The 26,133-nt window shown below is 47.9% G+C and overlaps 7 protein-coding genes across 7 annotated transcripts; 4 read left to right on the top strand and 3 right to left on the bottom strand.

Annotated features, from left to right (window-relative positions):
• Positions 1–1,021: 1,021 nt before the first annotated feature.
• On the top strand, positions 1,022–3,464 carry PCYB_031870 (hypothetical protein; the record flags this gene model as incomplete). The annotated part of the gene is made up of 4 exons (XM_004220857.1): positions 1,022–1,218; positions 1,254–2,877; positions 2,919–3,221; positions 3,294–3,464. The coding sequence occupies 2 exons, from the start codon at positions 1,022–1,024 to the stop codon at positions 2,875–2,877; spliced, it is 1,821 nt and encodes a 606-aa protein (XP_004220905.1). The 3' UTR covers positions 2,919–3,221; positions 3,294–3,464.
• A 598-nt stretch (positions 3,465–4,062) lies between these two features.
• Positions 4,063–4,665, top strand: PCYB_031860 (hypothetical protein; the record flags this gene model as incomplete). The annotated part of the gene is made up of 1 exon (XM_004220856.1): positions 4,063–4,665. One exon carries the CDS (start codon positions 4,063–4,065, stop codon positions 4,663–4,665), a length of 603 nt encoding a protein of 200 aa, XP_004220904.1.
• Positions 4,666–5,290: 625 nt separating this feature from the next.
• Positions 5,291–8,967, bottom strand: PCYB_031850 (hypothetical protein; the record flags this gene model as incomplete). Its single annotated transcript, XM_004220855.1, has 2 exons — positions 5,291–6,976; positions 7,141–8,967. 2 exons carry the CDS (start codon positions 8,965–8,967, stop codon positions 5,291–5,293), a joined length of 3,513 nt encoding a protein of 1,170 aa, XP_004220903.1.
• A 2,720-nt stretch (positions 8,968–11,687) lies between these two features.
• Positions 11,688–14,349, top strand: PCYB_031840 (hypothetical protein; the record flags this gene model as incomplete). The annotated part of the gene is made up of 2 exons (XM_004220854.1): positions 11,688–14,181; positions 14,327–14,349. 2 exons carry the CDS (start codon positions 11,688–11,690, stop codon positions 14,347–14,349), a joined length of 2,517 nt encoding a protein of 838 aa, XP_004220902.1.
• A 403-nt stretch (positions 14,350–14,752) lies between these two features.
• On the bottom strand, positions 14,753–18,964 carry PCYB_031830 (asparagine-rich protein; the record flags this gene model as incomplete). The annotated part of the gene is made up of 3 exons (XM_004220853.1): positions 14,753–14,899; positions 15,058–15,423; positions 15,461–18,964. 3 exons carry the CDS (start codon positions 18,962–18,964, stop codon positions 14,753–14,755), a joined length of 4,017 nt encoding a protein of 1,338 aa, XP_004220901.1.
• Positions 18,965–21,670: 2,706 nt separating this feature from the next.
• PCYB_031820 (hypothetical GTP binding protein 2) lies at positions 21,671–24,109 on the top strand (the record flags this gene model as incomplete). Its single annotated transcript, XM_004220852.1, has 4 exons — positions 21,671–21,855; positions 22,236–23,001; positions 23,427–23,715; positions 24,042–24,109. 2 exons carry the CDS (start codon positions 21,671–21,673, stop codon positions 22,999–23,001), a joined length of 951 nt encoding a protein of 316 aa, XP_004220900.1. The 3' UTR covers positions 23,427–23,715; positions 24,042–24,109.
• Positions 24,110–24,494: 385 nt separating this feature from the next.
• PCYB_031810 (hypothetical protein) lies at positions 24,495–25,999 on the bottom strand (the record flags this gene model as incomplete). The annotated part of the gene is made up of 3 exons (XM_004220851.1): positions 25,914–25,999; positions 25,147–25,709; positions 24,495–24,542 (listed from the first exon to the last, which is right to left on the bottom strand). The coding sequence occupies exons 1-3, from the start codon at positions 25,963–25,965 to the stop codon at positions 24,495–24,497; spliced, it is 663 nt and encodes a 220-aa protein (XP_004220899.1). The 5' UTR covers positions 25,966–25,999.
• Positions 26,000–26,133: the final 134 nt, after the last annotated feature.

Below are 26,133 nucleotides of genomic sequence, written 5' to 3'. Positions count from 1 at the left end.
TTTTCTGCATGGTTGACAACTGGGGGCCTCTTCCCCGCGCAAGGTTTGCCTCTTTTTCACGCTATTCTTCAAACAAGTATTATAACTGCGCTCCGTGGGTCTGCCCCTCCCTGTGTGCACCAAAATGGGTGAACAAATTGGAGGAAAACTTGCACCAGGGGAGTTCTTCCCTTGGCATGGGCTAAAAATTGTGGGTAAGGGGACACCCCTAGGAGAAGCGCCCAAGTAGGGGTTACCACAAAAAGAGAGACCAAACCAGGCGAACAAACAACGCTGAGTAAACAGAAGTCGAAAGAAACGAGGCAGCGTTACCCAGGCAGAAAGAGTCGGTGCCAAACAAGTCAATTTTGCGAACAGGTAGGCGCGATATTTTTTTTCTCACCTCTGTGGAATTACCACCATGAGTTATTCCCTTCTCTCGACGCGTTAAACTGTGCAGGGGAAAAAAAAAAAAAAGTGAAACACGCTGATAGAGGGCCTCACACCGATGTTGTACATCCATTCACAAATGAAGTCGAAGAAAATGAATCCCAAACGGTAATAAATGTATCTACCCATTTTTTTATACTCCTGGGGAGTTTTGTATGGCCTCTTGCACGACCAGTTTGCAGAATGCGTACGTGGGAGGAGTGCGCCTCAGAAGGGATTTCATTTTGTGAGTCCCCCTTTGGGGTGCTCGGAGGGGGGAGGAAACCATGGGTACAAGCAGAGACGCCACCGTAGTTACGAGAAGAGATGCAATCATGGGCACCCGCACCCTGCCCGTCGTATTTGCGAGAAGCTATTCGATCGACCTTCTACACACCGATGTTGGATGAGCAGGGCCCACCTCGACACGGAAGCGCAAATTAGCGACGTTCTGCTCTACCATGAAGGGGGCCCAAATGGAGAAGCAAAACTGGGACAGAGAAAAAGACCCGCGCTAAACGGAAATGTGAGGTGTAAAAAAAAAGGGGGAGCTTCCAGGAAGGCACTCCTAAAAAACATATGTGCCGTAATAAATGAGCAGAGTGAAGAAGCAATGAAGCAGTTGGATGAGCTAAACATAGGCATCAGCAGTGGAAGTAGCGGAAGCAGCGGCAGCAACCTGTTGGAGGTTGTCCTCAATGGGGGTAACCCTTTGGCGAAGAGCTCGGCGGAAAAAGAACTATCCTTGAATGGCGAAATGGTCCAAATTGTGGAGGCCTACTGGCTGTGCACGTTGAAAAATAAACACATGTATTCATTTTTAAAAAAAAAATTTAAATTTTCAGCGTCAGCGCGGGGGTGGATTCCCTCTCCCTCTTATACTCCTTCCTTTTTGTTTTATACAAAATTTTAGTGACCCTACGGTACAGACGCTCTCAGAGTTACGCATCCCTGTTGCAGACATTAAATAGTGTGTACTCCTACTCGCATGATGATATAAACGAGCTGGTCCGCTGCAGTGAGGGAGATAGTGGCATTCAGTTCTTTGCCTCCGTTTTGAGCAACGTAACCGTTGTGTATTGTAACCACGCGACGAGGGAGGATTGCACCAAGGAGAAGAACTTCGTGAAAAATATCTGCAGGAGGCATAAGCTGAGGTTCCGCACCAAGGTACTCAGGAGGAAAGGGGGGACGGACGAACAGGAAGAAACTGCCCCAAAAAATCAACCGCGCAGCAAACGGGGGAACAACTTTCTACTTCTGGCCAGAGAATGGAGGAGAGACGTGTACGTGCAGCTGACCAGGCAGCTGGACAGAGAGGCCAGGAGGGGAAGACGCTTGCGCAGAGCGCAGGGGGGTGACCTTAACTTCATGTACACAGACGGGGGGAGCACGCCGAAGTATAGCTACAGGGATTACCTGACCGATGTGGATCACTACATAAGATTGGCTAATAGGAAGCCCATTTCGGAGGTGCTGCTCAGGAGTGAGGGGCCAACCAGCACGTCGCCGAACAAGTCGCCGAACATGTCGCTGAACACATCGCTGAACACGCCGCTGAACACGCCGCCGAACACGTCGGTAACCGATCCGATGGCCACTGCGCGCGCCTGCACGCTCGTGAAGTCCCTCGTGTTTGTAGGGCACCACCGCAACGACAACAACGAAACGGTGCTGTTTCAGTTCCTCAGGGGAGCCTTCATCAAAAATCTGAGAGGAATCAAGTTCCTCACCGCGTTTAAGGACTGCCTAATATACAGACCATTTATCAAGCTAAGCAAAATTAACCTGTACCTGTACATGCAAATTGTGAACAAGTCGTGGCGCTTCGACACGTCCAACCAGAGCCTGTCCGCCTCGAGAAACTTCATCAGGCACGTTGTCATTCCGAGCATGTCCTCCTTGTTCGGGGGGGCGGCATCCAACAGGGGGACGGCAGTCAACAGGGGTGCGGCAGCCAACACGGGTACGGCAGTCAACACAGACACGGAAGCCAAAACTGCTATCCCTGCTATCCCTGTTAACACTGCTATCCCTGTTAACACTGCTAACACTGCTAGCCCCGCTAATGCCGCCACCCCTGCTAGCCCCGCTAATGCCGCCATCCCTGCTAGCCCCGCTCCGAGAGGCGAGCTGCAAAGCATCCGCGTGTACGAGTACCCCGCGCTGGACCGCAAGCTCAGCAACATCATGGCCCAAACGACCAACTTGGAGAGCCACCTGCAGTTCTACATAAACGTCTTCGACATATACATACACAGGAAGTACTACTACAACCACAACGAGGGAAGTACAGACACACAGCTGAGTGAAAATCCGTTCATTAAAGAATATCAGATCATGCAAAGTAAATTGTACAGCTCCTTTTTTGGAACGCGGAAGGATCAAATGGATAGACTCATATCAATTAACAAAGCTTTATATGAACAACATTTTTTTTTAAAAATTTTTAATTTTTGGAATTTTTAATTTTACCCTCCACATTTGTCCGTATGCAAATTCTCCATGAAATGGTGAAGAAGTACACAGGGTTGAGTTTGACTTATGCTAATGTAGATCGTGTTTACAACTCGCTCGACCAGTTTGTTCGATCTTATGTGTGCAGCACCACAGGGGAAACGTCAGCGATGAATGAACAGACGGTCATATCATCCCTCTGCGATGGGAGGGGAGAAGCACAAAGTGGACATAACGATGAGCCGTCTAACCTATTATCACCCCAGGGGGGAATTTCTTCACTTAATGAGGAAGTACGAATCATAGATCTAGATGGAAGAAACAAACTCTTCGTTAATAGGATCTTCTTTCGCATAGTAAGCAGTGGGGAGAAAAAACAGAAGGACTCGGAGGAGGAGCCCCCTCCCCCTTCTTCCTCCCCCCCGCAGCTACGAGAAAAAAACGCAAATGTGTATATCCTCGATGCTATATCAGCACAGGTCTCCAGAATCAAACGCAGCAATGTGAAGAGTATGGTCAATCAGAAGGGCACATACCTATTCATTAAAAAGAGGAGGAAAAAAAAAGGGAAAAATTCCAAGTATATATTCGTTACTTAAAGAGGAATGACTTTTTACACATCGGAAGAAGGCCCATCAAGGCAACGAAGTTCCTTTCCAGGCGCGGCATTCCCCCAGTGTATACGTTTTCCCTCCCCGTTGTGCATATATCAAATTTTAAAAACAACTTGGTTTTTTTGCACCTCTTTGGGGAGATAATACAGAATGAAAACTTTTCCGTTCACCAGTTTCTGCAGATGAGCGACTTGCGCAGTGCCTTCGTTTACTGCATTCGCTTTGGGAGGTAGTCCGCCAGCTGGCCCTTTTTAATTGCCTTTTCGATGTGTTGCTTATTTTTTGATATAAATATATATACATATATATATTTTTTTTTTTTTTTTTTTTTTTTTTTTTCCCAATTTGTGCTCATCGTTCAGGGGAACCCTTTCTTGGTAAAAGGCCCCCCCGCGTGAATTCACCTTTTGCAAGCCATTCTGGGCGGCAGGGCGTGACCACGTTTGGAAGAATTTCCAAACCGCCTCCTCCAAACCGCTTTCCTCCAAACCGCGTTCCTCCAAACCGCGTTCCTCCAAATCGCCTCCTACAAACCGCCTCCTCCAAATCGCCTCCTCCAAACCGCTTTCCTCCAAACCGCAAGATGTACGAGCTGGGGGAGGGCGCCCTGGAGGAGGAGGCCGGCGAACAAATGGAAGTGAGCATCAACAACATCGCCAACAAGCTAGCCAACATCCTCTACATCACCAACGTATCCATGAAGGAAAACTTCGCAGCTCGCAATACCTTGCAGTATGCCAAGTTTATTAATGACATGAAATCCTACTGTGTAAATCTGATCCAAGCAGTGAACAACATAAGTGCAGATTTTTACAGTTACACCTGCTTGCCTGTGCATACGATCCCTAGGAATCCATACAATAACATACAGGATGTGAACACGATTACGAGTAATCTCAGTGTAGACGATGGGGCGGACAAAATAAAACAGGACAAAAACACGCTGCACACATTCAGAACAACTTATGGCTCAAAAAATTTCAACACCATCCTCAAACACATAGAGCACTTCAACGATAACGTTTTCTCCGCACTGAACAACATGCAACATGCTAAGGTTTCCCCCCAAAGGTATGAAGAGACGCAGACGTACGGGACGGTGCTCTCCGATCGTTTGAAGAGCAGGGAGAGGGACAGCGAGCACTTGGAGGTGTATATCGCCAAGGTGAGTTACGGCCTCTTCTGAGGGGCGCAGCGGTGTGTTAGCGGTTTGTTGGCGGTTTGTTGGCGGTTTGTTGGCGGTTTGTTGGCGGTTTGTTGGCGGTTTGTTGGCGGTTTGTTGGCGGTGTGTTAGCGATGTGTTAGCTGTATGTTAGCTATATGTTAGCTATATGTTAGCTATATGTTAGCTATATGTTAGCGTGTGTTAGCGGTGTGGAAGGGTGACTCCCTTGGCATGCGGCGCCGCTACCCCCCTGCTACTTCCCCATCTCGGAGTTCCATTTTCACGAGCCCAAGCTACTCCCGAGCCACGCTTTTGCAGAAAAACAAACGGGTATCAAACCCCGGCGGGGAAAATCTCATCACGCAGTTGAATCCCCAGGGGAGTCTTTTTTTTTTTTTTTTTGTGTGATGGAGGGAGATACTTCATTCAAGGCTGTTGCTACGCAGGCATGCCGATACATGCGCGCCGAGTGCAACTACTGCGAATACAATGAGCAGTTGTAGAGGTCATTTTAAGAAGAAGGGTGAGCAGTTCCGTCATGGCTTTTTCCGTAACCATGCACAGACAAGTGCGCACATATGCACACAGTATGTAAATTTTTTTTTTTTTCCTTTTGGCTAGCTGCGCATACATGTAGAGAATTTTCTCAACCCCTCAAATGTGCAGCTCCCACACCGAACTGATCAAACACGTTGCCACCCCCATTCGACATCTTTGGCCCAAAGGTGGGGGCACTCTTATCCATTTTGCAATTAACCACATTCCCATCGGGGTGAAAATAGTTTCCAAAGATCGTCAAGTCAGCGGTCAGGTTGTCCGGAGGGCCTCTCACATCCTCATGGCTATTTACGTACCCATTTTGGTAGCTGTGGAGAGACGCACAGGTAGCCATGTTGTTCACCTTGTCTTCACCCCGCGCGTAATTGTAATGGTATCCAGGATGGTTGACGCGCAGGCCCCAGTTTCTGTTACCCCCATTTGAGTTACCCCCATTTGTGTTACCCCCATTTGTGTTACCCCCATTTGTGTTACCCCCATTTGAGTTACTCCCATTTGAGTTACCCCCATTTGTGTATTCGTCCAACTGCCCGAATGAGTAACCATTTTGTAGCTTAAGGATTTCTTCTCCGTGGGGCCGGTAGACATGCTCTCTGGTGTTGAAATCCTTGCGCAGGTTTACCATCGAGGGTTTGTTCGCCGCGAACGTGTGGGCCATGTGCCTCGAGTGCAGGTTATACGCGTCGATGCTGTGGACTAGGTTATTCTTGTTGTGTGAGGAGGGATTGTCCGCCTGACCGGTGCAGTTGTTCACGCGGTTTGGATGGTTACTTGGCAAGTTGGGGTGGTTACTTGTCAAGTTGGGGTGGTTACTTACCAGGTTAGGGTGGTTACTTACCAGGTTAGGGTGATTATTTACCAGGCTAGGGTGGTCACTTCCCTGGTTTGGCGCACAGTTAGGTGGGTTTTCCCCTAGGCTAGTGAAGTCTCCGCCGCATCTAACCACGTGATCGAACCCCCCCGCGTGGTTCCCTTTGCGAGGAAAACTGTATCCTTCAAAGTGGGGCGCAGCTCGCGGGGGCTCCTCCTTGCTGCCACTGCAGCCCTGTACGTCGCTGCTACCTCTATATATGTCGCTGCTACCTCTGTATATATCGCTGCTACCTCTGTATATGTCGCTGCTACCTCTGTATATGTCGCTGCTACCCCTGTGTACGTCGCTGCTACCCCTATGTACGTCGCTGCTACCCCTGTGCACGTCGCTGCACCCCCCGTCGGTGAACTGGCCCCAATTGCGCACCAATTCTCCCTGTATTTTTCTAAGCAAGGCAGGTGAGTAGGCATCGTCCCAATCGGCAAACATAAGAGGCAGGAAGTGACCGCTGCGAAATTTGTTCGAGGACCCCCCCTGCACCATCAAATTTTTCTTAATGGTGCAGATGCACAGATTGGCTTCATCCCTCAAGGCATCCGGAACGGAGTTGTATTTGATTAGTTCGAACAGGGCGAACAGTCTCGCGTTTTCAGGTCCATACACAGACACGGAAAACTGTCTACTCTTTTTCACAAGTGAGCTTTCATTCCCGTGGTTGTGACTGCTCCGGGGTGTGTGCTCCACTCCGTAGGGGTGGCTCACCTGGAAGCTTCCACTACCCATTTCAGTCTTCCTGTTTGTGTTCGTCTGCGCGTTTGGCTCCGTTTTAGTCTCCGCGCTCACCTCTCTGTGCATCTCTCTGCTCATCTCCGTCTTCGCCATGGCCACACGGTCACCCCCATTATGGTAATTTATTTCTTGGAAGCCCTTTTGGACAAACCATTCCGCCCTCCAGCACTCCTTCCCCCGTACAATAACTTTGTAAATTCTCCCGGGAATTTTTTTTTTTTTTCCGCCTTTACCTTTTTCTTCGACATTGGCGTAAGTTTTCTTTTGCGTGTCCTACCCGGTGCGCTTCGTCTTCGTGGGTGCAGACCCTCTGCGTATGCATATTTTTTTCTCACCTCATGGGGAGTTGTGTCTCTTGGTCCATCTACAAAACAGGCTTTGCCATTCATCTGTGCACATTCCAATTTGCATATCACTTCTCGGTTTCTAACACCTGTTGGATTAAACGTGTGGTTATTCTTCTCTCCAGTATTTCGAAGGAAGGAGCCACTTGGGGTATTCACGAAATGGATGTCCCTCTGTTTTTCCCCAGGATTAATTTCCTCTTTAACTTTCATTTGGCTACTTCCACAGTGTTGTGTTTTATTTGATCGTTCACTCGTTATTGACTCGGGGGTCTCTTCCTCTCCGTTATCCTCGATGGTTAAGTAGGCTCCTCCCCCTGGTGTGTATATATGTATATTATTTTTGCTTCTCCTAAAATGGTAAATACGTTTGGAGGAGGTCTCTTCACTGGTTAGGGTTTCACAAAATATTTTTTCCTCATCAGGTTGGATGTCCCCATGATGGTTCATGTCTACCTGGCTGCTTCTGCAAGGGGTACTTCCTCTTTCTTTTCCCTTTGGCAGTGTTATGCATTCATGGGTGCCACTACGCTTGCTCGTTTCATCGCTACCATTGGACGTGCAGCACAGCAACTCGTCGCTTAGGGTAGACATCAGGGGGGGGTAACCGCTTGGGTCTCTCATCAACTCAGGTTTGTCCTCCTCGAAGGATTTTCCCCCATTGGTGGACGCGGCCATTTTGCCGTCGCGGAAGGTTTTTTCATCATCTTCGTCGCCATCGTCTCTATCGCCTCCATCGTCGCCATCGCCTCCATCGCCTCCATCGCCTCCATCGCCTCCATCGCCTCCATCGTTGCCATCACCCCCATCACCCTCATCTTCATTTTTGGGTGGGTCCCAGTGTGGCAGATCTGACGAGGGGCACTCCGTCGCTCTGCATCCCTCCATTTGCTTTGCATATCCATTCCCCATCTGCAGTGACTGGTTGTAAATTAGACTCGACCCAAAAATTGTCGAAGCTGCATCTGTACACAGGGTAGATGCAACCATGGGATTATCACTTCTCTCCCTGGGCTTTGTTAGAACCCATTTATCTCCACATAGAGGTAATCCAACACCATTATTGCCCCCCTCTGACATAGACTCGATGTCGGATGGTGAGCTCTTTATTTGGTTCTCATTTTCCTTCGTGATGAATCTATTTGTAATTTTAAAATGTGCTATACCCACATGTTTTCCGTCAACCTGTTCGTCTCTTTCGTGGGACATCCCATCGAATAGGGGGCCACTTACATCTTTCTTCATCTGCTCAAAATGGTGTTCCCCCAATGGTAGTTCCTCTTTACTTTCCTCTCTCGTTTTTACCTTTCCATACATCCTGTTACTAGCGTCATGTCCAACCTTCTCTAAAAGGGAGAGTTCCGCATTTGTATTTGTGAGTCTCTCCGCTGGGGGGGAGAATCTGTGTGCACTGCTCTGTGGGTTCCCCTTCGAAGTGCCGCCATAAAGATTATCCCCTTCAAGTGGGTTATCATCAACCGGGTTATCCTCAACGGGGTTATCCTCAACGGGGTTATCATCAAGTGGGTCGTCCCCAACCGGGTTATCATCAACCGGGTCGTCTTCAACCGGGTCGTCCCCAACCGGGGCGATCTCCAGCCGAGTTGCCAACTCCTTTATCGCCGCAAATTTCAACCCCCTGAAGAGTCCTGTCGCCCCGCCTTTATATTTTAATAAAGCATCATCCACTATTTTATGTTCTTCCGATTTGGCTTTTCTGCAAGAGGAGACATTTCCCTCGATGCCTCTTTCACATCTGCGCTTTGAGTCACAGGGCCAGTCCCCTAAGACGGGGGCGCTCGCCTTCCGCTTGTGCATTAGCCTGAAGGGGGAGTGGCCACGCGTGCGCAGTAGTGGTGCTGCCGCTGCTGTCGCTGCTGTCGCTACTGCCGCTGCCCCTGCCGCTGCCCCTGCCGCTGCTCCTGCCCCTGCTGCTGGTTTGCGTGGGAGGGACAGTGATCGCGCTAGACAAACACTGATGGGAGCGAGCCGTACGGAAAGGACAAACGAGCCGAATGAAGGGTCACACCGAACCACTCACAGGTGTAAAGTGTAGGTAGTCTTGCCTCGCTTAAATGTTGTTAAGCGGAAACGCGATAAGTGGTAACGACAGAGCGGTAACGACCAAGTGGTAACGACAGAGCGGTAACGGCAAAGTAGTAATGACAAAAAATCGGAAGGAACGTAAAAAAAAGAAGAAAAAAAAAAAAAAAACAAAACAAGGAAACAAGCGGCGTAGGCGAAACTATGCTGTCGTTTTCCCTACTTTTGTAAAGACACGAAATGGTTGGAGTTTTATCTCCCCCAAAAGGCATGTAGAAGTAGGCACGTGCAGAGCTGTCTACACTCTCCTACATGCGCTGGAAATACAACTGAACTCCAGCTTAGGTGAAGTTAACAAAACAGGACCTTCTTTGCCGCTCCGCTACGTCGCATTTGCTGCGTGCTGGATGGGAGAGTTAGAGGTTTGTCTGGGTTTTCTTTTACATCAGTGAAGCGAAGGGATTGGTGGGTGCGGCCGAAGTGAAGTCAAAGCGAAGTCAAAGCGAAGTCAATGCGAAGCCAACACAAAGCTGCCACGAAGTACATGCCCTTTTCATGCATGTCTTCGTTGGTCAAACTTTACAACGGGGAATACAAAGTGGATTAATACGACATCCACGAAGCTGCGATTTTGACGAGGCATGAAAGGGACATTTCATTTTGCCTTTGTTTTTTATACTGCTCTTTGCGAGCTGCGCTTGCGATGTGGGGGTGCTTTTTCTTTTCTTTTCTTTTATTTTATTTTCCTTTATTTTATTTTCCTTTATTTTTATTTTTTTTTTTTAAGTGCCTGTTTATCAGTATATGTACACCTTTTTTTTGTGTGCAACTTTGGACGGACCCCCCTGCCGGGGCATATGTGTGCTTATGGGTGAGTGCGCAACATGGGTCAGCACACTGTGCGTCATTCGTTGGGATGCTTTCCAAAAGTGTGGTGCTTCAAGCGGGGGGGGGGAGGCCTGCACACCTGGTAACCCCTACACGTGAGGTCCCCCTTTCGCTGTCTCGCTGGTCAAACGTATCCGTATAGGACAGGTGATACCCCCTCCCCTCCGTGAAAAGCTATTTTGATCAACAGTCCGTGAAGAAGGGGGACATATATACTCACATTGGTGTCCTTTCCCTATGATAAATTCACGCCAACTTATTTTCTTTTTTTTTTCCTATTCGGGTGAATCAGGTGTATATAAGGAGGTCTACTCCTCGTAACTTTCGATGGATACAACCCAACGAGTCGAAGCTGCTGGGAAGGATATCATTTTTTTCCGCTTTATTGTCCTTGCCTCGTTTTAATCCATTTTGTGTTTATGCGAATGGCACCTTTTTTAACATGACGAAGTTGTTTATCCTACGCCCTTCCTCTCGAGTACCACATGACTCCTTTTCCATTTCGAATTGCGGCTACTCCAACCGCTACCCATTTTTTGGTGGACTAACAAATCGTCGTAACTATTTTTGAGGTGTCCCATTTGGCAATTTAACCGGGGTGAAAAATCCCGCGGAAAAAAAAAAAAAAAAAAAAAAAAATTAGGCCTCTCCATCGTTATTCCTTCCCCCTATGGGGTGTTAAAGCTTAGCTAATTTGCGTTTCGCAATGTTGGGGACTTGGAAGGACTTACAAGCAAGCACGTAAGGATAAAGGTAATAATTTCTACATTTTTTTTTGGGGAGAATCCCCCCCGCGCCTCCGCTGCGTCGCATTCGCTGCGTAGCATCCGCTTTGCACATCGCTTTGGCATCGCTTTGGTATCGCTTTAGCGTGACAGGGGAAGGAAACTGAGAAGGGCGGAAGCGAAGGGAGGAAGCGAAGCGGCAAATGGGGGATGCGCGAAGAAGAACAACACAATGATCACGTTTTTTTTCTTTTTTTTTTCTTTTTTCACCCCCCGAATATATGCTGATATAAAAAAAAAAGAAAGCCCGTACGATTTGACGCGCGCCTCCGAAGGACCCACCCCATTTTTCCAACGTGTCCTACCGACATACCGCAAGCAGATTTGTGTCTGACCTGTTTGCACATTTATCTACGCAAGTAGTTGCTTCTTTCTCCTTTTTCATGTTTGCCTTACTTCTCGCTTCTGGGAGTATCCCCTTTTTTTTTTTTTTTTTTTTTCACCTTAAAAATGATGAAAGAGTACGCCGCATGTCCTACCATCTGAGCGTGTAAGTGGACTCGGGGGTGCTGTTCGAGGAAGCGAGAGAATGCTCGCCACGAGGCCCCTTCTCCCCCGCTCCCCCGCTCCCCTTTTTGGAAACTTAGTTTTCACCCATCGGGGGTGACGGCCGCGGTGTGCGTGTGTGTGGCTAGCGCAAGGCTATTTCGTTGCTGCGCGATTGTCACGTCGATGCCACGTCGATGCCCCTTCGCTACAACTTCGACGCCACTTCGACACTACCTCGATGCTACCTCGATTCCACTTCGCTTCAACTTCGATGCCCCTTCGCTGCCCTGTTTGCCCGCCTGGTGACTACTCTAGCACTGCCTGTCCAGCACGATGAGCGGGGCAGGCGAAAAGGACGATGTGAAGACTAAGGATGAGGCGAGGCATAAGGATGAGGTGAGGTCTAAGGACGAGGTGAGGTCTAAGGAGGAAGAAATTTTCAAGCTAAGGAAACTAGCTGCCATCTTCAAAAGTGAGTGTAAAAAGCTGAAGGAGGAGAATGACGCTCTTAAAAGAGGGAGTATTCCCAGGGGAGCAGAAGGAACGACGACGACCCCTGCTGTGGGAGAGCAGCTAAAGAACGAGTATGCCAAACGGCTAGCTGTAGAAAAGAGCTACAAAAAATTAAAAAGCTTTACCCTCATGCTGGAGGAAAAAATGACTCAAATAAAAAGTGAAAGCAAAAAAAGGTACGTAGAGATGGAAGAAAAAGTGAAGGAATGTCAGAACGACTTGTCAATATCCAAAAATGAAAACGAAAAATTGAAGAATACAATCCAAGAAAAAGAAATAAATATGGAGAAGCTAAGAAATAAAATAGAACAATATAAATCATATCTAAAGGAACAAAAAGGAATGACAGATATAGCAGAAAATAGTATCGACCAAGCAGTAGAATACAAAATGCAGATTAAAAAGCTGAAAGAACTTCTTGAGGGGGTAAAAAAAACGGAGGAAATTACAGCCAAAGAAAGACAACAGTATAGAAGTATGATCATGCTTTGTTCCCAGTACAAACAAAAATGTAAACAAATTCCCCTTTTAGAAAATAAAATAGAAATTTTAGAAAGAAAAATTAAAGAGTTAGAAATATTCAAAAATAGAGATAAAGAAAAAATGGAAAATATCTCGGAACTTAGAAAAAGTCTCATAAATGAGCAGCTCGAAAAGGAGAAGTTAAATGAACAGCTTAGCGAGTGGATAAACTTTGCAAAATTGTATATCGATAAAAATGCCATAGATGTAGAAAGCTTAAAGAAATCCATGCAACAGATTCATCAAAAATACACCCACGTGAATTCCACAAAAACGGATTTGGAACTCCGCTACAGGAAGTTAGCTGCTGACATGGAAATGGTGAAGCAAACTCTCGAAGATAAAAAGTTAGAAATTAAAATTGTCATCAATAAAAATAGGCAGCTCGAGAAAATGTACGAGTTTGCTAAACGGGACTGCATGAGGAGGGAGGCTCCTACCCGGGGGGACCCCTGTAGTGCGCCCTGCAAAGAGGATACTGCAACTCAGGAGGAGGAGAAGAACTCCATTTTGGAACCCCCCCTCACGGAGTACAAAGCCAAGTATGACTTCCTACGATCGGACAACGAGCAGAAGGAGAAACTCATAGAAGAGCTAGGCGAACGAGTGAAGAAGTACCAAAGCGAGTTTGAGCAAGCGTGTCTGAAGCAAAAATGCGCAGAGACCGCCTCGGATGAGTTACAACTCTACCAGAAGGAAATTCTAATTCTCAAGGAAGAGATACATAATTATAAACACAGAATTGTTACGTTAGAAGGAGACTTGGTGCATGTAAAGAATGAATGGAATGACGATAAGGAAAAGTACGAAACAGTGGTGAACGATTTAAGGGAGGCCGTTAGGAAAGCCCAATTTGACAGCAAAATAAGTGGCTCTGCAGGGAGTTCTTCCAACCAGGGAGGAACACCCCCCGAGGTGAAGAAGCAGCAGCATAAGGGAGAGGACAACGATGCACATAACACCCTCAACGCGCTCTACAACCATATGGATAACCTCTCCTCTGTAGACGAAATCGAGTTGGTAACCCTACGGAATGAAAACTTATACTTAAAGTCTAAGATAGAAGTGGTAAAAATTTTTTATGCAAACCAAATTAAGAGCTATAGGGAGGCCTTCCTGTACATCTTAGGGTGGGATATTCAAATCGAGCAGAGTGATCAGGACATCTTCTTCATTTTGACTTCTTTATTTTCGACTCACGATGGGAAGTTCATTTTTATAAAGAGCAACGGGGCTAAGGACAAGCGCTCCCTTGGGTCGCAGGCAGATGAGGAGAGGCACACCAAACGGGTGAAGCTGCAGGGGGGGGAAGCGGCCTCCCTCGAAGGGGTTACCCCTGTGGGAGTGTCTTCACAAGCGAGCGGCAACCAGGGCCCTCCAAATGGTGATGCTGCCCCGAATGGTGATGCTGCCCCGAGTGGCGATGCTGCCCCGAGTGGTGATGCTGCCCCGAATGGTGATGCTGCCCCGAGTGGTGATGCTGCCCCGAGTGGTGATGCTGCCCCGAATGGTGACGCCCCCCCAAATGGTGATACCCCCCCAAATGGCGACGCCGCGCGCACCCCCCTGGACGTGTCCAAGGCCAACTTCCAAAACACAAACGTGGCCCTCTCTTCCATCGTGAAAGGCTGCAAGTACAGCTTGCTCCTGCACGGCCATTACGGCCTCAAGTGGAACGATAACGAAGACTGGAAGAACCACATCAACAAAATTAACACCTACCCTGTCCTCCTCTCCATGTCCTGCATAGACGAGTTCAACAACATAAAGGCGCAGTACAGCAACAGCATGGGTAAGAACTCCCGCGGCATGCTCTTCAAGCTGTAGCGGGGTATGCAGGACTGTGCTGTGTAAGACTGTACTATGTAAGGTTGCAATGTGTAAGCTTGCACGTACGTACGTAAGTGTTTTTTTTTTTTCTTCTTTTTCTCTGCCAGTACCCCCCGGGGCACGCAAATGAACGCCGCTTAAAAACACATATTAATGGTACAAAAAAAAAAAAAAAAAGTTGCTCCTTTTTGGAGTGTGCCACGAATGGGCTGCCGCGTAAACGCTAAGCCAACCGCTTTGCCCTCGCTATGAAGCGCAAAAAAAAAGGAGAGGTGGCAGCAGATCGCAATGTAGACACTACCTGCGTCGCTTCGGCAAATCTACTATGCTTAATAAGATGGCAGAAATATTCATAAATACGTGCGAAACGTCTGACGCGCGGTGCGTGCTGGAAACGCTGCCGCAGGGGGGTCGGGGCGCGTGTGGGTTCCCCCTTTCGGCAGAGCTTAGTCGTCCAAGGGGGAAGGGAAAAAAAAAAATTACACAAACATAGGCACATATATAGTACACGTTGCGCGCGGACGGCCCCCCTGTTAGAAGTCCTCCAAAAATTCGTCGACCCACTCCTCGTTGTCCTCCTTCTCCCACTGCAGGTTTTTAATCTGGTTCACAGTCTTCCGCTTCTTGCTCACGTCCTTGTCGGCTTTATCGTCGAACTCGTCGTGGAGTGGATTCTTCCTCTGCAGGAGGTCCTCGTGGGCGTTTCTTTTTTTCTTCTTTTCTTTCGTTTCCCCGGGGACATGTGCATATTACTGATGTGATCATGTGCATACCCACCGGTGTGGTCATTCCGTTGGTAGTTTCCTTCTCCCCCATGTTGGTGGCCATCCTGATGTACTCCTTCCTCATCCTCCTCGTATTCATCGTCGTCCCCTTCCCCTTCTTCTTCCCCCTCCTCTTCCTCCTCATCTCCATTAAAATTATTTTCGCAGCTTAAATCATCAGTAGAAACAGAAGACTGACAAAAGTGATTATTCTCCTCATCGTGAGTAATTTCATCGTGCATAGTCTGTGTTGAAATTATCACGTTGGAGTATTTTTTTAAAAAATTTAAACCATCATTGATCTTTTTGAACATATCATAGTATTCGTTCGTTAGGTTAATCTGTTGATGTTCCTCAGTGGCCAATCCACAATTTTTTTCTATATCGATAATGGTTTGTAGTTCTTTGCTTTTGTATGCAAACAATCTCAATTTGGCAGTCTCCATAAGGAGAAGAAGTTTTTTTCTTTCTATCCACTTGCCCTTTTATGGATGTACATAGCTCCTTCAGATATGACAGTTTTTCTGCACTCTCGATTATGCTCTGTTCATATTCACTTATTTTTTTGTTAATGAAATCTAGCTTGTCGCTTTTTTTGAAGTAGTGATGAAACTGTCTTTGCCCCTGCTGTGTGTGATCATAATTGGGGTCTCCACTCGGTTGGTTTTGTCCACTCGGTTGGTTTTGTCCACTCGGTTGGTTTTCTCCGCTCTGTTGGTTTTCTCCACTCTGTTGGTTTTCCCCACTCGGTTGATTTTCTGCATTCTGATGGTTTTCCCCACTCGGCTGGGCAGCGACCACGCTGGAGGTGTTTCCCGCGTCCAATTTCTTCCCGATCAGCACATCGGGGATAATTAACGAGTCCGAGTAAATCAAATATTTATTAAACACATTAAGTAGTTTGCTAATCCCATCGAAGTCGAATACCATGCAGAACCAGGGAGTGTTGTGCAGGTCAGCCAATATCTCTCCTCGGTTTTTATTCTCACTTTCTTGCACGTCACTTATTAAATTTTCGATATAAAGTGACATATTTTGATATATTTTTCTTTTCAATGGTTCGATGATGTACTTGGGGTTGATGTAGAAGAAGACCTTCGTTTTCGTTTTGCTGCTCCTGGTGTGTTTGTTCTTCCCTTCGTCGCGTCGGTCGATGCACTCGTGGGAGTCCTGCTTCTCACCGTGGGTGTGATACTGGCGGTCCCGGCGGTCCTGACTGTCTTGGCGATCTTGGCGATCCTGGCCGTTCCCACCACTGTTCGTGCATCCCGCCTCCGCTGCCTCCGCCGCCTCCTCGTCCCTGCGCTTCTTCTCGGCGAACCGATTAATCTTCTTCAAGTCGTACACGTGACCCCAGCTGGGCGCTCCCCCCCCGATATTACCGCTAGGGATACCGCTGACATTACCGCTGGCGTTAGCGCTACTGGTGATGCTGTCCAGCGGATCCTTACGCACAACGTCTCCGTCTCCACTAAAATCGACTCCACCCGAGATGCTGCCAAGATTCGCGTTTTCCTGCGCCTTCCCCTCGTCTGCACTCCCCTTGAAGACCCCACTACCCACGAACATATCCGCCGCTGTACTCTCATGCACACCCGAAGTGTTACTCTCCTTGGCATTTCCCCCTGGGAATTTCCCCTCCTGATTGGAGTACTCACCAATGTTGACACTGTTCAGCCTATCTGTGGTGTTGCTGGCGAGTCTATTCTTGATAGGAGTGCATAGATGCTTCAGAAGGTTAGCGTAGTTATCCGTACTGATGACGTTGTTGTTTGGGGCGCTTTGGCTCACGGTACACTGGTTGGCGGTACACTGATTGGCGGTGCGGGTGAGTGAGCTACTCCCGTCCGGCACTCCCCCCTTCAACACGGATGCTTCTCTCTGCATGTCTGCCTTCTCCGAATTGCTTTTCAAATTGAGTGGCCCCCCAGGGTAGGTATTCTGCCCACCCATAGTGCTTACATAATGAAGTCCGCTCGCACGGGGGACTCCACTAAGTAAATTCATGCCGCTATAATTACAGTTCGCGTCTTTAAGCATCCCTCCCTTGGTGCCATCTGCTCCCATACCAATCAGGTCACCCACCTTCCCCTTGTTGTGCAGATATCCGTAATTGATTAGGTTTCCCCTACCCTTTATGTGCCCCTCAGCCATTGGGATGCCCGCCAGGTGGGCATTTGCCATGCTGCCCATATTTCCATGACTTTCCATGCTGCCCATATTTCTATGGCTTCCCAGACTGCCCTGATTGCCCGCATGCGCCACTGCAACGTCGTGGCCCATCGCGGCGAAGTGGGTTCCTCCCCCTCCCCCGTCCATTCCGAGGGCATTCCCACTTAACGGGTTAGTCATGCTGTGCTTTCCATAGCTATGAAGGTTGCCTTCTCCGTGATGGTTGCCCCCGCTAGAGAGGTTCATTCCTGGAATGCCCATACCGTTGCTATTAAGCGCACCACTCATAAGCGTGCTGTTCAATGGGGTCCCCTTATGCATACTGTTCGACCCCTGTGTAGATGGCACGTTAAACGTGTCCATCTTATTCATAGTGTTACCCAAGTTACTCATGTGGTTGAAGTTTTGGTTATTGTTGTTATTCACCCTGTGGTGATGGCTACTCACCGTGTTTGAAAAATTACTGAAGGAGATGTTCTGTCTCAGTTGACTCAACTGACTCAGGTTTGTCGACATATTCGACGCATCTATGTCTTTCGATTTATTTCTGTGATTGTCAAATATTTTCAAATTTGTGTTTTTGGTGTTGCTTAGATTTTCCGCTGTCTGAAAGGGTACTTGGTTCATGGCTGTGTCACTTGGGGGGGGTTTGTTTCTGTTCATTCCGCCATTAATGAAGTTGGATAAGCTGCTTTGCGCATTTCCCAGCGCTGCGCTGCTAGCATTCATGTTGTTGTTTGTGCTAGCATTCATGATGGCGTTTGTGCTAGCATTCATGATGGCGTTTGTGCTAGCACTCACGTTTGCGTTTGCGTTTGCGTTCGCGTTCATGGTGACGCCCTGAATCGTGCGGTACATGCTGCCAAAGAGGCCGTCTTTCATCATACTGTCCACTCGACTGCCTTGGGAGTGGCCGCCCTCATACGGCGCTGCGCTCTTCCCCGACGCTGGCATGGGTCCACCACTCACCGGGTTCATTCGGTACGCACCCAGTTGGCTCTCCTTCCCGCGCGCCCCTAAAATGTGCGCCCCGAAAACGTTCGTCCCTCCTATGTGCGTCCCTCCCATGTGCGCCCCTCCTACGTTCGTCCCTGCAACGTTCGTCCCTGCAACGTTCCCACTTCCTATGTGCGCCCCTCCAACGTTCCCCCCCGCAATGGGGTTACTCCCCACGCGGCCTCCCCCAGCCGGAGGACCCCCCTTGCCCCCCTCCTTGGCCTCCATATACCCCAAGTGCTGTTGTGCCCCGGAAAAAATGTATTCGCCGCTTTTCATGGGCACGTTCCTGCTGTTGCTAAACGTGTTCATATTCAGCCTGTTCGCGTCAAGCCGGTTGGGGTCTACTCTATCAAAGCTTTTCATATCAGGGTAGATCCCTTGACTGAAAATATTTTTGTGTGCACTCCCATCGGCGGTTGCCAGACCTGAGGGGGCCGTCCCCAAGCTGCTATATATGTGACTGTTCACGTTCCCTCCGCCCATTTTGTTGTCCACATATAAGAGCCCCCCGTTCGCATAACCCGCGTTGGAGTGCATGCTGTTAAGGTTTACGTGGCTTTGAATATTACCAACGAATTCGTTTTGATTAATCTTCGTGTTTCCCTCCTGTCTCGATACACTTACTTTCTGAGCATTCATTTTTAGCATGCTGTTTTCTTCGTTGGCGTTTTTTATCGGAGTCACTCCAGAGGAGATATTCAAACTGTGTGCGTTTTCCAAGTCTGTGTTTGCATTAACGCTTAGGTAATTCACTCTCCTTTCGTTGAACCCTTTATAGAATATATTTTGGGCAAAATTTTTGTTCTCCATTTGGGGGCTGATCGGGGCTGTGGAGGGGCTTGGCGAGCTGGCTCGGCCTTCGCAAGCTAGGGCTGCCCAGTTGAGCTGAATAGTTGGGTGCGCCGTTCAGCTGCGTTATTCAGCTGCGTGGTTCAATCGCATCCCTCAGCCGCTACGATCAGCCGCTACGATCGGCTGCTTAACCCGCCTTTCCTCGTTTCACACGCGCGACGCGCAGTGAACAAATCTGCGCAAAGGCGAAGTTAAGTCTACGATGCAGCTCCCACAGAAAAGGAAAAAATTACGAACGGGTTGCAAAAAAAAGGAGACCCCTCTAAAATGTCAACAGGTTTGATCAGTACGCCTCTCCTACTCGCGTTGCCGCTTCGTTCTCTTGTAACGCGCGCTGAAAATTAACCTTTTGTGTGAAAATTTTCACGCGCCGTAACCAATGCGCGTTGGTCTGTACACGCATGTTCATCTGTGTGCATTCCCGAAGAGTATATTTTTGGAAAAAAAAAAAAAAAAATTTCACTCTGCAAAATTTGCGCGAGTATATTTTGTTCCCCCCTGGCGTGAAGCGGGCAGGAAATTATTTTTTTTTTTTTTTTTTTTTTTTTTTGCGCAAAAATTGGCGACGTGCAAATGGGGGAAGTGACGGCGAAAAATAAAACACACAAAATGGAACACACGAAATGGAACATACAAAATGGAATACACAAAATGGAATACACAAAATGGAACATACAAAAAGAAACACACAGTGACGCGTAATAACAATCGTGGCGATAGGGACCAACGGGCCAGGCGAACAAACGGTGTAAAGATAGTAACGAAGGAATTGTCACATTGCATATAGTGTCTTTATTTGCAAAAAAAAAAAAAAATGCATTCGTATTAAGGCGCTAACGCCGCGACAATCCGTTTGAAGCGAAACAGTAAAGTAACGCACACACAAATGGATTGCACTCCTCTGACTGGAGGTGAACAAACTGGTGGACAGAAAAAGAAGACGAAGACGAAGGAGACGAAAACGCTTTCTTTCCTTTGTCCCAAACGAGTTTGATAAAACTTCGCGAAGAGGGGCCGAACGGAAAAATCGCCCAACTGGCTGTAAGCAGTATTCCCAGAGATGGACCAATTCACGCGGCGCACTGGCGAGAAAAAAAAAGCTGTAACGACGGATAAGAAGTGGGCCAATTAAATGAACTGAAAAAGCTTGAAAAGTTGGAAAAACTGGAAAAGCTGGAAAAGCTGGAAATTGCGGTGCCCCTCATTTGCCTTCTCTTCGCTCCAATTCGGTTGCCCATTTGGGTATTTATAATTAAGTGCTACAAGTAAAAGTAAGTGTATGCCGGGGTTCCTCCTCTCTATGTCATCGTCCACTCGATTTTGAAACACCATAGTGGTGAAAAAAAAAAAACAAATTACAGAATAAACCCCACCCCCCCTCATTGAGTGAACACCATTTTGGATGGCCAAGGAGTGCTCTGTCAAATGGAGGCAGCGCAAACGGCTCACTACTCCTCTCATGTTCTTCGCGCTGGGGTGTACCTCTCCTATTTGCACCCTACTCCAAATGGCCTAGAATGAGGCTCACCCCTAATGAGTTGCATGATTGACTCTCCCCAAGTGGCGCTCCAACAGGAAAAAAAAAAATAAAAAATAAATAAAAAAAAAAAAAAAAAAAAAAACACAATCATGTGCATGCATAATGTGGATGCTCGTGCGGCCAGTTCGCACATGTTGACGTGGAGCAATCAACCGAATGGTGAAAAGAAACAAAATTACGCAAAGATAAAATAATGCGCTGCTGGGCTGGGACAAATATCATATTTAGAGGGTGAGCAATCCGAGTATTGACCCTCAGAGGGGGAAACACTCGTGAGGGCGATTCGCCAAGCAGATTTTTCACTCCCTAAACGTGGCGCAAAAATGTCGTATAACTAGGTGAAGCTTGCTCGTCCCGTTTGATCACTCCTATATGGTCCACTCCAACGCGAGTTTGAATAAAGAATGCCGAGAGCACTGCCTGAGGAAAGGAACCTTCTTTCCCATTCGAGGCGATCTCTCCTAATCGCCCACTGCTCATCTATCGTGACACGGGAAAGAGGTCCATTTGTGCAGCTAACGTAGGTGAAACATGTGCAGGCTGCGTTTAGCACGTATGCCTAGGTATGCATCCCCCCCTGGTAACAACGCGGTGGTGATACGGCAGCTACTTACATTGGTAGGGTACCTCATATGATGCGAGTGAGTATAGGAGGATTTTTTTTTTTGTTTGTTTAACTCGTCTGCCTCTAAGTGGGAGGAGTAGGGATGAGGTAGGACTTGCCCGGACCGGAGCTCCCTACTTTGCGCTCCTGATGTGCACTCCCACACCGGTGCGACGCAGCAGGGTGCGAGGGGAAAATGGTCTTCACGTTTCTGCTCCTGCTGGCATGTATGACGCAGGGCACACGGGGGATCCACGTAACGCGGTCCCAAGTAACGCAACCTTACGTAGTAATGCCGCGCGCACCCACGACCATTCAAGGTGCACACAAACGAGACATGAGGAAGCTCCTATTTTTAAGCACCACAAGTAATTACCACCGTGATCACCTGCATCAAAATGGAGTAAAAAACAAAAAGGAGACAAATCCAGAAGAACAACACGCGCCAACCTTTGATGAGTATTTTAACAAACGGGCAGAGGAAGACTACACCAAATTAGAAGCGGAGAAGCTTAAAATAATGAGGGAGAATGCCAACACGTATAGGGGAGAAATAAGGAAGGTACTTGAACGGAGTTACAAAAGCGAATACGAGAAATTGCTGAAGGAGGAGAAGGAGGACGAGGAGGTGAGCGGCCAGGTGCACGAAAATCTGAAGATAACGTTCCTTATGAAGGAGAATATAAATAACTTTTTATTCACTCGGTACAGCTATATGATCAATCGGCTGAAGGAGCAGTCCGCTATTTTGAGGGGCCTGCGCGGGGTGGCAGCGGGGGGCTCTACAGAGGGGGGCACAACAGAGGGGGGCACAACAGAGGGGGGCACAACAGAGGGGGGCTCTACAGAACAGAGGGGGGCTCTACAGAGGGGGGCTCTACAGAGGGGGGCACCACAGAGGGGGACTCCACAATGGGGAAGCCCACCGAGGGGGACTCCAAAATGGGAAAGCCCACCGAGGGGGACTCCAAAATGGGAAAGCCCACCGAGGGGGACTTCCAAATGGGGAATACCTCCGGGGGGCACTTCCAAATGGGGAAGCCCGGCGAGGCAAGCGCCCCCCTCGAATCCGTGCAGTTCTTCAGGCCGCAAACCGGCTTCGCCCGAGGGAGCTGCGCCGAGGCGAAGAATTGTTCCACGTTTAGTGACCATATCTTTGCCAACGCGAAGGTGCTGTTGAGCACGAAGAGGGACGCACCATTTGGGTCATCCCACACGTTGGAGGAGTGGCCGCAGCAGGAGGGTCAGCAGCAGCAGGAGCGGCAAAACTGCCAGAAGAAGGCAGTAAACGAAGAGGACCACAATCCCATGTCGGGGAGCCTAACCGAGGAAGGAGAAGGCGAACAAAAACTGTTCACAAGAAGCAACGTATCCGCTATAGAACTCTTCAAACACAACGTTAATGCATTCCTCTCATACAAAAAGGAAAACATAATAAAAAATAACCTACATGAAGACTTACTCTACGGGAGAGTTAAAGTACACTGGTTTCCCAAATTTATGAAAAAAATAATTACCAAAATGGCAGATTACATCAAAATTAGTGATGTGATAGTAGAAGTGAGAAATGGAATCATCCCTTTCGTGTTCGACGATTTACACGCATTAGACCTTTTTAATTTTAGGACAAATAAACCGAAGATAATTGTCTACACGAATTGTGATCGGTCTTCCATTAAAGGGAATGAAGAATGGGGGAGCTACTACAGGAGGAAGCTCTTTTGGTACGATAAAAATTTCAATAAAAAATTGGAAAACAAAGAGGGCATGCAGAATCAACTCAAAAAAAGTGCTGTCATTTTTGTGGATGCGAAAAATGGGAAGAAAGAAATTATTGTTTTAAAAAATTAATTAATCGATTATGTCATCATGTGATTGAACGGAAAAGAAAAAAAGGTCTCTACAACTACAAAGTAAAGTGTATTTTTATCGGGTTACCTAACGTTGGAAAGTCCGCTCTTATTAACCGTTTGCTCGAGGTGAAAAAAACCAAATCGTATGATTACCCAGGTCTCACCACCAACATAGAAATGTATTCTTCCAAAAAATACGAACTGATAGATACGCCTGGAATTCTTGCTCCCAATTTGTATACCCTCAGAGAGAGAGTACTCACCAGCAAGAATGCCATCCTGGATAGAATCTATAATCGCCATCCAAGTGATGACATCCCTGGGGGGGGTGATAACGTCGCTCATATTCGAAACTACAACAGTTACATGCACGTGGAGAACAATATTTACCTCCTTGCTCTGTGCAATCACATAACTCCAAAAATGTATGACATATACAACGTGGCGGAGACTCTCCTACAGAATATCCACCGTGCTTATCTTTACGACAATGACTATGTGGACATGGCTAGAATTATCAAGAGATATCAAATTAGTTTCACTGACTGTGTTGACTTTGAGGGTAAATTCTCCGCGTACCATTTCATTCAGCGCTTGGCGCGGGATCGCTTCCACAACGACTTGAACCAGGCCTCCATGCGCCTCGTCACGGACTTTCGCAAGAGCTACCTGGGCCGCATGACGCTCAGCTACCCTCTCTACTTCAACCGGCGTGCCATTCGCCTCCGCGTGGCCGACCGATACACACGCCAGCCCGGCGACCGCTACGTGGGCTGGTGACCGCCCAGGGTGAAGCGGCGCTACTCGTGGTGAAGCGGCGCCACTAGTGATGAAGTCCTTTTTGTTTGCTTCACCGGAGCGAAGCCTTTTTTGTTTGCTTCACCGCGGCGAAATATTTTTTGTTTGCTTCACCGGAGCGAAGTCTTTTTTGTTTGCTTCACCGCGGCGAAGTCTTTTCTGTTTGCTTCACCGGAGCGAAGTCTTTTTTGTTTGCTTCACCGGAGCGAAGTCTTTTCTGTTTTCTTCACCGGAGCGAAGCCTTTTTTGTTTGCTTCACCGGGGCGAAGTCTTTTTTGTTTAGCCGCACTTACGTACGTGTTAATTAAAAACAAAGGGGGGTTCGAAATAAGTCAAAGGGGAGTTAGCACAGCACCAATGGTTGTTAGCACAGCACCGAGGGGTAGTTAGCACAGCACCAAAAGGGGAGTAAAGGGTCATCGGCAATGGGCCAGCAGCGGGCCAGCAGCGGGCTGCAATAAATCAAATTGGCTAGTTCGGTTCATTCATAAGTTTTCCCCTTTTGGCTAAATTTACTTAAAATTGAAAAATTGCTTACTTGGGTATTCTTCGCAAGGACCATCGGCACATCGTGTGGCAGACTCGACAGGGGAAGCGAATAAAGAAGGTCAATAAGGGCAACCTATCCCGGAGGGTTAACCCGTTCTTTCATCTACCATTTCGCAGGATCGCTATTCCTACCAATTGGATAAGCTAAAATGATCGTTGCTTTTCTGCTCTGGCTGCTTCGCTCCTGGCCAGCTGCAAAGGGGGAAAGAAAGAAAAAAAAAAGGTGCATGCACAGGTGGATCAGCGGAGGGAGGGGGAAGCTGCCAATCTGTGCACACACAGAGAAAGAGACAAACGGACAAACGGACAAACGGACAAACGGACAAACGGACAAACGGACAAACGGACAAACGGACAAACGGACAAACGGACAAGCAGACAAACGGACAAACGGACAAACGGACAAACGGACAAACGGACAAACAGACACACGCGCACAATCACATGACTCCGTTCGGGGGGGCAGGCTGATCAGTTGGCCCGGCCGGCACTACCTGGTCAACTTCAAACAGTCCGTGAACAACTCGATCTCCTGGGAGACATCGTAAGACGCGCTGTCCTGCACAACGCGCAAGTAGGCCAAGCGGTCCTCTATCAAAAGTTTCATGTTATGGAGGTAACCCGACTTGGCCAGCTTATGCCGGTGGTTCTGCATCAGAGCCAAAAACAGTTCGGCTGTCGTCTCCCCATATTGTATCCCTGTTTCGTCTATATTCATGTTCTTAGAAAGACATATTAATCCCTTCATTATTTCGTTTTTTAAAAAAATTTCAAAAGTTATTTTATTTTGATGTACTAGATGCTTCAACAGCAGAGCCGACTTCTCCTGATACTGGTAAATATTTGTTTGCATCCCATACACTAAAAAACCAACCCCACCATAGTCAATAAATTTATTTTCTGCCTCATCATGGTGTCTAATCAGAGCAGAGATGGCTGTTATCAGTTTTTTATCTATCACTGTCTTTTGAGATTCTTGTAGTTTTAGCAATAAAGTCTTTAGCCCGTTTTTTTTGAAAACACATTCTTGTAACTCTGGATTATTTGAGAGAGCTAGCGAAAATATTTGCAACACAGATTCTAAGATGTGAGTATTTGTTAGGTTCAGCAATTTTAATAAAGGGTCTATTGCGTTTATCTTGTGTAGATTACGAGAGACCTCCGGGTATTCATCTACTAGCCTTTCCACAATTTTGGCGGAAGCCAAAATAATTCCTTCATCGGCATTTTCAAAGTTACGTACTGCTTCGTTTATCGCTTCGTATGGATCCTCCACTTGGCTAAGGGCATCCTTGATCGCCCCCTGCAGGAACTCGATGTCTTCCTTGCTTAGCCGTTTGTTCGTGTCGATGGTGCCGTCTGCGGGGGGGGGAAGCAGTGGAGTGGGGAAGCAGTGGAGTGGGTTAGCGGTGGAGTGGGTTAGCGGTGGGGGAAGCGATGAAGTGGAGCACCGCTGACGGAAGCGATGAAGTGGGGAAGCAGCGGAGGCGGTGTAGGAGTGTCTCCCACAAAGCACAAATCCACACGCGCAGTGCGCACGCCGAGGTGGGCCCAGGCACCTACCTGCATATTTAGTCGACCATTTGAGGAGCCCTGGCCAGTTTATGTTTACCATGTTCTGCTCTCCTTCTTGCTGTGTTTGGGGCTGCGGAGGTGCACGGCCGTGCGCGTGCACGTACGAGTTAGCGGGAGGTAAGCTACACAAAAAAACAGCGTCCGCACGTTTGCAGTGTACATATATGGTGGTTATATTAGGCGCTAAGCGAGGGCAGTTCCTTTTTTT

The sequence above is a fragment of the Plasmodium cynomolgi genome, chromosome 3 (genome assembly GCF_000321355.1).
Source record: "Plasmodium cynomolgi strain B DNA, chromosome 3, whole genome shotgun sequence".
Classification (NCBI taxonomy): domain Eukaryota; phylum Apicomplexa; class Aconoidasida; order Haemosporida; family Plasmodiidae; genus Plasmodium; species Plasmodium cynomolgi.
This window is presented reverse-complemented; position numbering and strand designations above follow the sequence as displayed.